A 12,784-nucleotide genomic window follows, 5' to 3' on the forward strand; every position below is an offset into this window, starting at 1 on the left:
AACACTCGTGTAGGCTCTTCTTTCAAGGCAGGCTTTTTCATCTTCCCTCTCTATTTTTCCTTCAGATCAAGTCCATCTTTCTCGCTGTTATGTGAGATGAAGTCCCATGATGGACTTATGCATTGACTGGGGCTCCTGTGTTTCACATGACAGTGAAAGTCCAATTAAAAATAAATAAATAAATAAATCCTAGTCTTCATGCTTTTTATTTTGCTGATTACTAACATTTTTTTCCTGTCCTTTAAGGTATTTTTGGATTTAACATAGATTCTATCCTATGTCAAAACCTTTAGGCAGAAAGATTTTTGTGACTCTTGAGTGCTTTTCTAGTTTTTACCGATCTTAGCACAGTTTCACCTAGAAATCACTGTTCCTAAAAAGCTGCTACCTAGGCAGAGTTTTTCAGCTTTTTTTTTTCCCAGTTCTAAGCCTTCATATTTTGCATAAAAATTTGGCTGCACTTATTTTTAAAATACCAGAAAAGTCTCCCTAGAAGTAAGGTAAACTGCACTTCACACAACAGTTGAAATACGTGATTCATACGAACACAAAGAAAGCAACTGTATGACTTGAGCACGCGTTACAACAACTGGTCATTTAAAAGCTATTTCAACAACAGCTTAACAGGCTGAGCACTCTGCAGCTGTTTTGCAGATTGGTGCACCTATGAAACCTGCTCAGTGTGGCTCACACTAGCATGCAAATGTGACTATGCTTTATAGCACTGGGTTGGTGATTTTGACAAATCTTTTCAGAAAACAGGAAGGATTTAAAGCTAGCCCTATTCCAATTTTGATGTGCTATGCACATAACATTCATTGGTTATAAGCATGTCGTATTTTCTGATCATATCTATCTCAAAGTCTCTGCTTATTCCTGTGGGTTTTTACCTTACGTTAAGAATAAATACTTGCAAGCAGGACGAAAAATAAATTTGGTATGATTGCTGCCTTTGATTGCAATTACTGAAGCAAGACAGTACTGAAGAAAAAACTTCTAATAATCTGAGTTCAATAAAATATTTCATAATATGTCCATTCTTGTGTGTTTTATAAAGAGGAGTATTTTTTAAAGGTTTCAGAATGTCTTCAGTGAAGGTGATTCCATAAATAATGCTTGCACAGTGGTTTCTAAGGTATCTTGTGTCTCCTTTGTGACGTAAACTGGTTGTTATGGAGATGGTAAAATATCAACCATTCTTTGTGAGACTGTGCAAGATCAATTTTGGATCTGTTACAGCAGCTTCTTTTCTATGCTCAGCTGTAATCAGCCTTCCTTACCAAGAGAAAGGGATGTATAAAAAATATAAAGTATTTTAAAACAAACAAACGTTTACACAACACTTTAAACTGTTTGATGTACAGAAATAGACCTGTGTGCAGTTGTAGCATGCAAATTTCATCCCAAATTCAAATAAGATTAATGGCCTTCAACATAAATGAGGCTACTACTGTTATTTAGGTTTAAGAGCATACAAAAAATCAGACCACTCCCTTTTCATCCCTTATTTTTTTTTAATTTCATAAGCTGTATCATATAAAAATATATTTCTTACAGAGGGGAGGACAAAGATTAACGACTTTATATCTTAAAATCTTTAATTAGTTGGATATCTAATTAACCCCAAATTTACTGAAAGTACATAAGGGACTTTTTTTTCAAGTGTGTTATAACTTTCTTGAGCTTCATGAAATAGACGATAAAGGGTTATGCCTGGAGAAAATTATATAAAAAATACAGTCTAAGACCATTGGCTAGGACCTCCATAGATTATTTTTCTTTGTTTTTAATCTGTGCCAGGCCATGGGTCCCACTGTGCACGTCCCCAGTCAGTGAAAGAAATCTGAACTTTAGGCTTTGCTACTCACATACAGTCTTTGTACCACCTCACAAAGTCAACCAGATGTAACTATTGTCTGTGTTACTCTGTTTTTGAAATAAATATTGTAAAAGCAAATAAACAATAAGAAAACATAAAATTTATTGTCTAGTACTGGTTGCTTTTTAAATCTATGAGTAAACACTTGCTCAAATTTTACTAGAATACGCACCCATCGCTCTTTCACCCTGACATCTCTCCCACTGCATTAACACTTGTAACTGTTCAGTGGTGGGAAATAATTTCTTTAAACACAACATGCAAAACTTCCTAGATGCCTGTTTTACATTTTCAATTACCTACTTCTCTTCTACCATAGCATTTGAAAAATCTGTGAGCAGTAGTATGGCTTACATGAAACTATTATAGGGACCATACATGAAAGCTGTTGTTCTTTCCTAGTAAACATTTAATTCTGGTTTAGTATTTACCTTCATACTATGACTGATTCCATGACATCAACATGCATATGATTACTTTGAAATTTGCAGTGTTGTAGCTTATTCAAACACTTTATTCATTACAATTTTTTTGGCCCAACTACTTCACAAGATACTGTGATTAAGCTTAAAGAACACACAGCTGAGTCAGGGGTTTTGCAGTGTCCTCTAGCAGGACAGGAAGGTGGAATCTCCTTCTCCCACCCTGTATTTAGATGTACAGACAAGCACACCAAAACACACTCCCCCCCTGCTGTAAGACCAGCAGGACATTCTGAATGTCTGACATAACACCCTAATGGAGAAGAAGAACTAAATGTTTGAAAATGCATTAAGATCTTCAAAAGAAAGACAAGTCAAAAATTATTAACAGATGTCATTCTTATCTACTACTACTGTTCTGTGTGCATACTTCAGTTGAGCAGACATTAAATCCTCATTAATTTAACCCTTCCTTTAAATATTGGTGCTGTTTAGGCCAATATAGTAATAGATTAGGATGAGTGATGCAAATTTTGGCTCCTGCTAGCACACACAAATAGCATAAGAACTACTATTTTTTTAATCTCCCTCTCCCACACTCAGAGTACCAACCTTCATAACTAAGCAAATGGATCAACAAAACAGATCAATTAGCCAACTGTAGAAAAACTGCATGTATTTTCTCGGGCCAGAAACCCTACCATAGGTAACAGAAATCATGAATACGTGCACAGATACATATTCACACTGTGTAAGACCATGCAGGGCCAGAGCAGTGTCAGAAGCATTAGCCCGGGAGAGGATTGGTCCTCAGGAGACTGCAGATCTGCAGACTTTGGTTTCCCCCATTCCAGGCTCTAAGATGTAGATCCCTCCTACTATATACCTGATCATTTTGTGAAGTGCTCCTTTCATGTCCCATATTGGAACTTTTCACCTAAAAAGAATTTCGATAGAATTACATTGAACGTATTTGATTGGGAAATCTTAAAATTTTCATGGAGACCCTCAATGTTTACACATCATCTGTACTTTACGGAAACATTACAGAGAAGAAATTGTTGAACATTATTACTGTTACAGGAATCAATTTTATATATTCTAACAGTACATTCATCTTACTGAATAGGGGCCATAGATGTTGAGGAAAGTAGAAACACAGCCTAAAGTAGCAAGAAGAGACTTCTTTCGCCTGCTGTGTGGAAAAACCAACAAATCGTGCATTGCAATGAAAGAAGACAACCCAAACAGGATTAAGAAAACATTTGCCTACCTCAGGTGCCATCCAAAAGGGTGTTCCCACTGAAGTGTTTCTACGCAGCCGTGTGCTGGTGAGCTGGGCTGAAACACCTGCAATAAAACACATCCAATCTTGGCTTCAAATTCATTATCTCATTGTAATCAGTTTACTTTAAGTACCTGTGAAACAAACTTTGAGCCTGAGAGTACAGCTGCAGAATGCCTGACCAAAGTAGGTGCAGCATTTGTACTGAATTCTTTGTTTGATTAATTTCATTTTTCTGATATTCATAGCTTGTCCCAGACAGACCACAGCTTGCTATTTTATTTCAGAATTGCTGAGAGATTCTTTGTGAATGACTCTCAGTTTGAAGCACTTTCATTCAAATTCAAAAAATTAATTGGCACCTAAATATCAGAGACATGTAATCTGCTGTTTTCATGAATATAAACTAGAACGCTTCAAATTGCAACCTGAATTTAAAACTTCTGTTCCAGAAATATTGCCCAAGTCTAGCTGAAATTTATTCCCCGAATACTGCTGGCAGGAAACTTGCTCACTGGAGTATTTGCTGAAGCTCCTGCTCAACAAAACATTTATGCACTTGCTTAAATCTTTCTCTGTGGAGAAAAGCATGGAAGCTCACGCTCACATTGTAGCTTGTACTTAGAAGTTAAGCACGTGCTTAAAACAAAGACTGTGCTTCACTGCTTTGCTGACTGGGGCTGGACTACTGAAGCACAGCTGAAAAAAGGAAGGAAGGAACTAGAGCGAAATCAAACACCACTAAACAAATTAGAATGAACTTTCACAGCAAATCTTTTTCTGTATTCTGGTCAATTTACAATTGAATTATAGAATTCAGGAGCATTCCAATAAGCTGACACAAAAGCAATATTGACTTAAAAATATTTCAAGTTAACATTGATTAAAAAAAAAAAAAAGAAAAGAAAAAGAAAACACAACTCCTGTGGTATTACCCAAGAAGAGAAACAGGTAGACACATATAACAGATTCGTGCCTGATTCCAATAAATGAGAAAATGAGACTCAAAATTGTTATTTGTAAGTTAAATAGATTGCGGGCTCCAAGATTCAATTAGAATCATAGAATGGTTTCGGTTGGAGAGGACCTTAAAGATCATTTAATTCCAACACCCCTGGCCATGGTCAGGGACACCTATCACTCGACCAGGTTGCTCAAAGCCCCATCCAACCTGGCCTTAAATTCTGTATTTATTTTTCATATCAGCGTGATTGCAAGCCTTCAGTGATTTACTGAGTATCACTGTGAAAAAGCTAATGGCTAGTGCCTACAAAGACTGCATTTAACTCTGATCTCTCTTCAGCTAGCCTAACTTGTAGCTGTATCTATGGTCATTCCAAAACAGTGCAGAATACCAAAGAGCAGAGACAGGAAGTACGAGGAAGACAGTGGGAAAGAGAGAACGAACATGAGCATGAATGAATGATGAGTTGCAGATATTTTGGGTCAGCTTACACTATGGTGAATATTTATTCAAGTATCATGCTGTTGACAGCAGTTGAAGGAAGAAATATGTATCACATTGAAAAAAAAAAAAACAAGTTGTAAAGTCATGTAATAAAGGCAAAGAATTGCCTTTATTCTCAATTAAAGATATTTGCACAATCCCCTCTATGTGCTAATATCCTTATGTACTGCCTTGAGTATGAAATCACTTTCCCCCCCTTCAAGACTGCCTCATTCTGTTGACAGAATGGACAGAGCTCACTGAGGTAGTCATTGAATACTTCCTTTTATCCCTATCAATTTGAATTCTAGTTCCTTATGTAGTATGCCCATCCAATGCTAAATTCAGAATTATTATTTCCTTTTCCTTTTGACAGGTTTCCTTTGCTCCTTATCAAAGGGTAAATCTCCTTAACATTCCTGCAAAATGGGGAAGGATTATTAGTTCCAGGGATTAACCTAAAAATATAAAATGCATCCACTGTTTTTCTGTACTTAATCTGAGACCTTTCAGTTTTCAGGCACTCCACATGCCTTAAGTATAGCTGTAATAGATCTCAGCTGCAGTTCAAGAACATTTAGATCTTCTGCAAGGAAGGAAAAGATGTTTCAGACTGGGTACTAGGAAAATGAGGAACACAGACTGGCTATTTCTAAAAAGGTAGATGCAAATGACTTGATAACAAGAGAAACTCTGGCAAAAGCAGGAATAGTCTCCAATTTGATGCCATTCAGCTGTCTGAACTGCAAGACCCTTCTTTTTCTGAACTCTGCATTTTTCACAATGCATCTTCCACTTTCTGCATCAAATGAGACACACAGTTCTACAATTTCGCCTGTGACTCAGTACTAATTTGTTTCCAGAGTCCCTTCTGTGACTAAGGCAGTGGGCTAGAGAGAAAAAAAAAGCAACTTAATGAAAGTTTGGTGCATGATACTTTTGACAGGAAGCATGCAGATACGTGGCATCTCAGCATTTCCTAATGGTTAAACATTAGGGAACACTTGAGTGTTTCGTCATATATTTTTCTTGAAGCAGTTGTATTTGTTGTAATTCACTAGTGTTATTGTTTAAACTTAAATGTCATAGAAACACACATACACAAAAATAAACATAGAAAGAGAGAGACCAAGGAGATGCCAGAAAGGTTGGTATTCTCATTTTCCTTCATGCACTGCTAAGCATACATCTGTTATTCACACAGTACTATTCTCAGTGATAATTACCTTATGTATTATATGGTTTTGCTAATAAATCATATATTACTAATAATCTGTTTCTGTTACCCACTAACAAAATTGATCATTCCATTGCATACATATCTGACGGACTAAAGCACTCCCTTATTTTTCTGAGTGCATATTCATAGGAAGAAAAATGCTGAACCAAGTTAAATTTTATTGCCAAGTCCATTTCTCTCTCCTTCTCTCCCCCCTCTCTTCTTATTCTTATGATGTTTCCAGACTGGCCATGCTAATATCTAACAAACAGCAATAATCACAAATTAAATGGATATTGGGTTTTGGACCCATGGGACCATTTTACCTTCTGCTCAGAGGGAATAAAATGCTAGAGGCTAGCAAAAGTCATTTCAGAGAGAAGAATGTTTTCTTTTCATATGCAAAAGATTCAATATTTAAATTTAAATTAGGAGAATTACCCTGAAACTGACATACTTTGCAAAATGAAAAAAAGCTTTGTAAATAAAATGACACCTTCAAAGCTACTTTTAATTATTAAATTATTATGTTTATGCTTTTAAGTTAGAAATCTATTACTGATTTTTTGTTAGAATTTTTATTCTTGCTGTATCAGGTTGCTTTTCCATTTTTCCTCCTCAAAATAATCTTGAGTATCCTCCTGAAAATCTCTCACTATAGCAGTCTGCCTTCCCAGTGGAAAGTAAACAGATGCCTTTGGCTAAACTGCATGTATCAAGAAAACAAATGGGAAGTGGTCATTACCAAAGTCAACGAGCTTGACTCCACCTTCTGTTGTCAGAAGAATGTTGTTCCCTTTGACATCACGATGAATGATCCGGTTATTGTGCAAATGCTGAAGGCCCTATATGCCAGCAGTAACAAAAATAAGTTTACTCCCTTATTTAAAAACAATTACCCTACTATTAGGGAACATAATGAAGACAATCTGCACATAGTCTATAGAAACATCTGTCCACCAGATTACATGCTCGATACAACCCCTGCTGCTATAATGGCCCACATAATATTGTCAACATTACCATACTTTATAAATGGAAAATGTATGTATGAGATGAGTAAATTGCACCCTCTGCTGTCATTACAAGCCCAATGAACATCCTTACCAAGAGAGCACCATATAAAATGTATGAAATTATAGCTTCATCCAGTCGTTGGCCACACTTCAGCAGACCTTTGACAAGCTCTGTGACAGAACCTCCATTGCAGAGCTGTGAAGGGGGGAGATGCACAGGGAAAAAAAGCAAGACAAGTCCCCAGTTACTCAACATGCTTGGTTAGGCTGTGAACACCTAGCAAAACTGCACTACAAAAAAAGTCTGGGAGCAACTAGATTTTTATCTTGCAGTTATTTAGGTTGCCCTCCGTACCTTAGAATATATTTTATTAACGATATTAATAATAAATCACAGCGACTTAGGTGGGGAAAGGGAAGTGAAATTTTATAAAGTGCAACTTATAAAATGTAATTAAAAAAATCAAAATATTATGAACAGGACTGTATTTTGTTGTTAAAAGAGGATTTAAGTGTAATTTAAATGATTTAGTATTTTCAAATTTGTTCATAGTATTTTTGAAAAACTGCTTTTGTGCAAAGAAAATGTCAGACAGAAAAGACCGATGCTCTTGATAACTGTGAGGCAACAAATTGCAGTCATTTTAAACTTTCACTCCATCAATGTTCCTGCTGGCAGGCAGCATAAAGTAGACAGAAACCATATCTTTATACTCCAAACTTGATGGCATGTGCTGCCAGCAACTGATATAAAACATTTTGATCCAGAAAAGCTGTTTCCTGCAAGCACTTCCTAGTAATGGACTGCCATACAGCAAAAGAGGAGGAGAAAAAGTAAAATTAGAATCTTTGTAAATATTTTTTCACCCACACCATGACTTCACTGTCCATGCCCTTCTAGTAGCTACTCCCCTCTTTCTCTGTCCTTTTCTTAATATTCCCAACTGTTTGACAAAAAATGATGATAAAAATATTTGTGCCTACTTCTCATCTTAGGCAATTATCAAAGTAAGGTCCTGCTTGTAATGAGTAAATACGCCAAAACTATGCCTAAAGGGAAGAAAAATAACCTACAATATTTTTATTAGAAAATTTGCAAGTTGCACATTTAACAAAAATATTTAATCAAAGATGAATCAAAGTGAATATTTTGTGTATCTCATTTTAATGAAAAAAGTGATAATGTATAATATAAAAAGTCACTGTTACGCATACATAAATTTGCATGTAAATTCCAAGAGATTAAATGGTTTGCCTTGTCTGGCAAATTTATCCATATAAGGAAAACAATTTTTTTTAATGTCAACTGTCTTTTAAATTTTGGAAGATGTGCACCAAAAACCACCTGACATGAACATATTTAATTGATAAGTTCTATACAGAGAACTAACTCTCCCACATTCTACATTCAATTTTGTTGTATAGAAAAGTTTGCAATTTTGCTGTACAAAATTTGTTATATGGAATACCACGTATGATATATCTGTCCAACATGCTACACTTGAAATAAAAAAGAAAACACATGGGAAACCAAGCCCAAACTCAACACAGAGCCAGTACGCATACAGTTAAAAACAAGAACAAAACAAAAATACTAACGCTCCTTTTTCAATTGTTACTGAAATTTAATATGAAACATTCAAAAAGTTCACTCAAGCAACATAATTCTGCAGTACAAAGAAGGTAGATATACTGATGACATTCTACATTCATTAAGTGGAAATAAAGCTTCCCCATTCTGATTCCAGTCATCATTCAAGAATAGGGAGTAGGATTTCTAAAATGATCTGTACTTAAAAAGCAAATGTTAACTTTCTTCAGTTTAGTTATAACTGAGGAAAAATTTTGAATGGCCTGCTAACTCTACTCATCAGTCTATGCAAAGCTCTGGATCTATTAAGCCTAGAAAACATTTAGAAGTGCTCATCTTGCAATGATCTTTGGCAGTCACTTAACTGGCAACAAGACTACCAAGTGTTATTTTCCACTTTTCATTGCAAGTATACTGACTGCAACTGAAGAAGAGTTAATAATAGGCATTTCTGTTGCTAGTTGCTAAAACAACCAACCTCTAAAGTTCTGTAATATCATTTTTTTCCATTACATTTTCTCTGTTCACTTGTGCAATAGGGAGCATGTTTGTTAAGTGTCCTCCATGTTACTTCCTCATAACATTTTGCATTCCCTTTGAGAGTATGACCTCTCAAAAAAAAAATTAGAGAAATGTTTTATCCAATATTTTCCCCAACATGAAAAAAATCAAGCTGTTTTTAGGTAAACCATTCTTATCAACAAGATTTGTTGGGTTTCGAGGCAAAATGTAGCTTCTTGAATAGAAATAAAATGCAAGGATGTTCTCTATTAAATAAAGTTTGTGTGATTTTCAACAGAGGACTACGACTCATCATCTATTACCCGTCTGTTGATAAATGGCCCCTATCAGAGAATCATGAAAGTTGGTGACTCTTCTAGCAATACAGAACAGAGGCCCACCAACATTTGCTAGTTAAGATGTAATACTATCAAAATGTTTTTACCTCAAGTACTAGCCAGAGCTGTCCTCCCACATACTGATCTGCTTTGTAAAACATCCCATAAAATCTAACAACGTTAGGATGGTTAGGAAGAAACTGCAAGATATTATATTCTGTTTCAATTTCTTCATCTACATCCTAAGTAGGAAAAAAAATACAAAACATATAAACACTATAAGCCTGTACAAAACAAAACAAAAAAACTTCTTATGGATAAGAACCATTTTTTAACCAGTTTGTACTTTTAAATGGGTTTATTTTAATGCAGCTGAAAGTACTCACGTGTAACTGTAAATTTAATCCACATCAAATCATGACACTTTTGTTTTTGTTTTTACATACAAACACATGAAATCTGTGTAAAGTAAGTGGTTCTTCTTCAAGGATTCTTTTAATGCAAAATATACGTAACCAGAAAAGAAAAAAATAAACTAAACTTTGCTTGGCTGTCTAAATAATACACTTGCAGGTGTATTAGTTTTTAACTTGTTTTCAAACATGCATATTTTTTAATGTGCAAGCTACATGTAAACATGGAGCTTTGATTCATTCTTTTTTCTGTGGTCCAAACAGGACCATATATGGGGCCACACAGAGAACAATTTCACAAAACCTCGAAGTGGAACACAATAAAGACATTCTTAAGAGGAAAAGACAGACATCAGAAACCATTGAAGGGAGAAAAATCTAAATTCATTAAATAAGGAAACGTTACTAAATATTTGTTAATGAAACAATTCTGTGACAATTACAAAATACTGTTTAATATCAGCACAAAAGCTGCAATTCAGAACAGCACCTAAGCAGTAAATCTTTCCTTGTTTCTGCAGAGACTGCAACTATTAAAAAAAAATCATGCATTTACATGTTTGTTTTTGGTTTGTTTTTTTAATTTTCCTAGAAAGGGTATGATCTTCTTTAGTACCTTTTCCAGATTTATACATGAGAAAACCAAGATAATTTCTGAAGTGACAGATGACAGAAATGCAACTTTTCTTAGTAAATATATTAGCCTAATTGTTATGAATAAACTCCTTGATCCAACCTGTACCATTGCCAATTAAATCTTTCACTGAAAACTAGGGCTTTGGTTCTCAAGGGAGGTTAGGCATTTAACTCCCACTACAACTGGAGCTGGTACAGAGCTACCTCCAAGAATCCATCCTGTGCTGCTCTTCTGTTTTTACCTTAACAATTGCTTAGCAGTGTTATCTACTTATAGAAGATAACTATAAAATATCCTGAAGTTCACAGTCCTTCTGCAATGGAAAAAGTAATTATTTTAGGAAGCACATAAAGTAAGAACATTTAAGATTAACAGCATCTTTTATTTCCCCTGCTATAACAGGCCCCTAAGAGGAATTAATGTCTTTCTGCCTTCTTAGCATGTGCATGCTCCAAGCACAGGTATCAAAATTTGTACCAGAAGAATAATATAGACATATAAATTAAACTAGGCAAATGCTATCTTCAAATAATATGCAAGATGATGAAATTGTCGGCTGTACCTTTGAGATACTGTTTCCAAACTGTTTCCTTCCACCACTGTGTGAAAACATTCCCTCCAGGATGCTTTCACATATCTCACACATTTAAGTTACATTTCAAATCTGTTTGAAAATTCTTTTAAATTAACAATGAAGTTACAGGCTAATATTTTTACTTACACTAATAGGATCCAGAATCTTTACTGCTGCCAGACTCCCATCTTTCTTATTGGCAACCTTATAGACTTTACCATACGTGCCTTTTCCAATAGTCTGTATAATTTCCCAGGTATCTGAGGGATCAGCTAATGATTCTAGTCCAATCATATTGGAGTTATAGTGAAACAATCCATACAATGGCTTCCTGGAAAACAAAGCAGATACAAATACAGTGGAAAGCCATAAGCACTCCTGTACTAAAGCAGCAGTGTTATGATAAAGAAACCAAATAATGTCCTAACTTGAGAAGAAATGCAGATGGAATGACAGGCAGAAAGATAAAAATAACTAAATAAAGAAATGCAAAGAAAACACTGAGGACCATTTCTCACTTGATTTTTTGAGATGGATCAACTAGCACCTCGTTCCAAATGATCTCAGACACACACCTGAATTTTAAGGTTTGAGCCATTTCCTTTCTAAGCATACCTGATATCTGCAAACCTGCTTATAATTTTTAAAAATCTATCTTATTTACCTCTACAACATTTCCAGCATCAGTAACAACTATCTGGCATGTGAAATTTAGTCAGAAAGAAACATGAGCCTGACTAGGGAAACTGAGAAGTTAAAAAAGAGCAAAGCAGCAACTATTCAATCTAATTAAAGAAATAAATGTGTTTTCTGTTCATGATAGAGAAAAAAAGAACCTGCAATCAAATTCACATGCAGTGCAGATCTGTATAGCAGTATTCAAAAATGGAAGCACGTGTCCATTTGCATGCTTTGTTCCTTTTCCAGAAGAATTAAACTTTTAAAATTCCTTTAGATGTCAAGGAAAAGCATGTACATGTTATTAAAGTAATTTACCATACAGAAGGCACAAAACATGACACAAAACATTTGGTTTCTTGACAAAAAAAAAAAAGGCAAAGAAAAGAAAAGAAAAGAAGAAGAGTGAAATAAAAGCTAGAGTCAATGGTCAATGTCATTAATCTGTTGAGGATCAATAATGGAAGTTATTAGGAGAGTTTCTCACTACATGGATCCAATACAGCATGCAGCAAATAAAGAACAGTGTTCCGAACACATACAGTCAGCATCTCAACAGAGAAGCAGGTCAAGTGAAAGAATTCTCCAAAATCAGTGAACAGACTGGACTACATGCACTGAAGACAACAGCCACAGAGATGTAGTTCCTGTTAAGCCAGCCTTAGGAGCAAGGTTTGCTTGGGGCAGGGGGTGGATGAATCCAAATGCATGTGGGAACAGTTGCATATCAGGTTAGAGAAACAAACAAAAACCAAACTCGTAAGAACATGTCATTTTAATGCTT

At 35.3% G+C, this 12,784-nt stretch overlaps 1 protein-coding gene across 1 annotated transcript in view; it reads right to left on the minus strand.

The window, feature by feature from the left end:
• Positions 1-12,784, minus strand: part of MYO3B (myosin IIIB) — a 192,291-nt gene that overhangs the window by 158,944 nt on the left and 20,563 nt on the right. The window contains exons 3-7 of the mRNA XM_050711421.1: positions 11,470-11,653; positions 9,806-9,940; positions 7,360-7,464; positions 6,998-7,097; positions 3,575-3,651 (exon numbers count right to left, since the gene is read on the minus strand). Of these exons, the coding sequence (XP_050567378.1) occupies positions 3,575-3,651; positions 6,998-7,097; positions 7,360-7,464; positions 9,806-9,940; positions 11,470-11,653 (601 nt within the window). The remainder of the gene's footprint in view (positions 1-3,574; positions 3,652-6,997; positions 7,098-7,359; positions 7,465-9,805; positions 9,941-11,469; positions 11,654-12,784) is intronic.

This window comes from Cygnus atratus, chromosome 6, assembly GCF_013377495.2.
Source record: "Cygnus atratus isolate AKBS03 ecotype Queensland, Australia chromosome 6, CAtr_DNAZoo_HiC_assembly, whole genome shotgun sequence".
Taxonomy (NCBI): domain Eukaryota; kingdom Metazoa; phylum Chordata; class Aves; order Anseriformes; family Anatidae; genus Cygnus; species Cygnus atratus.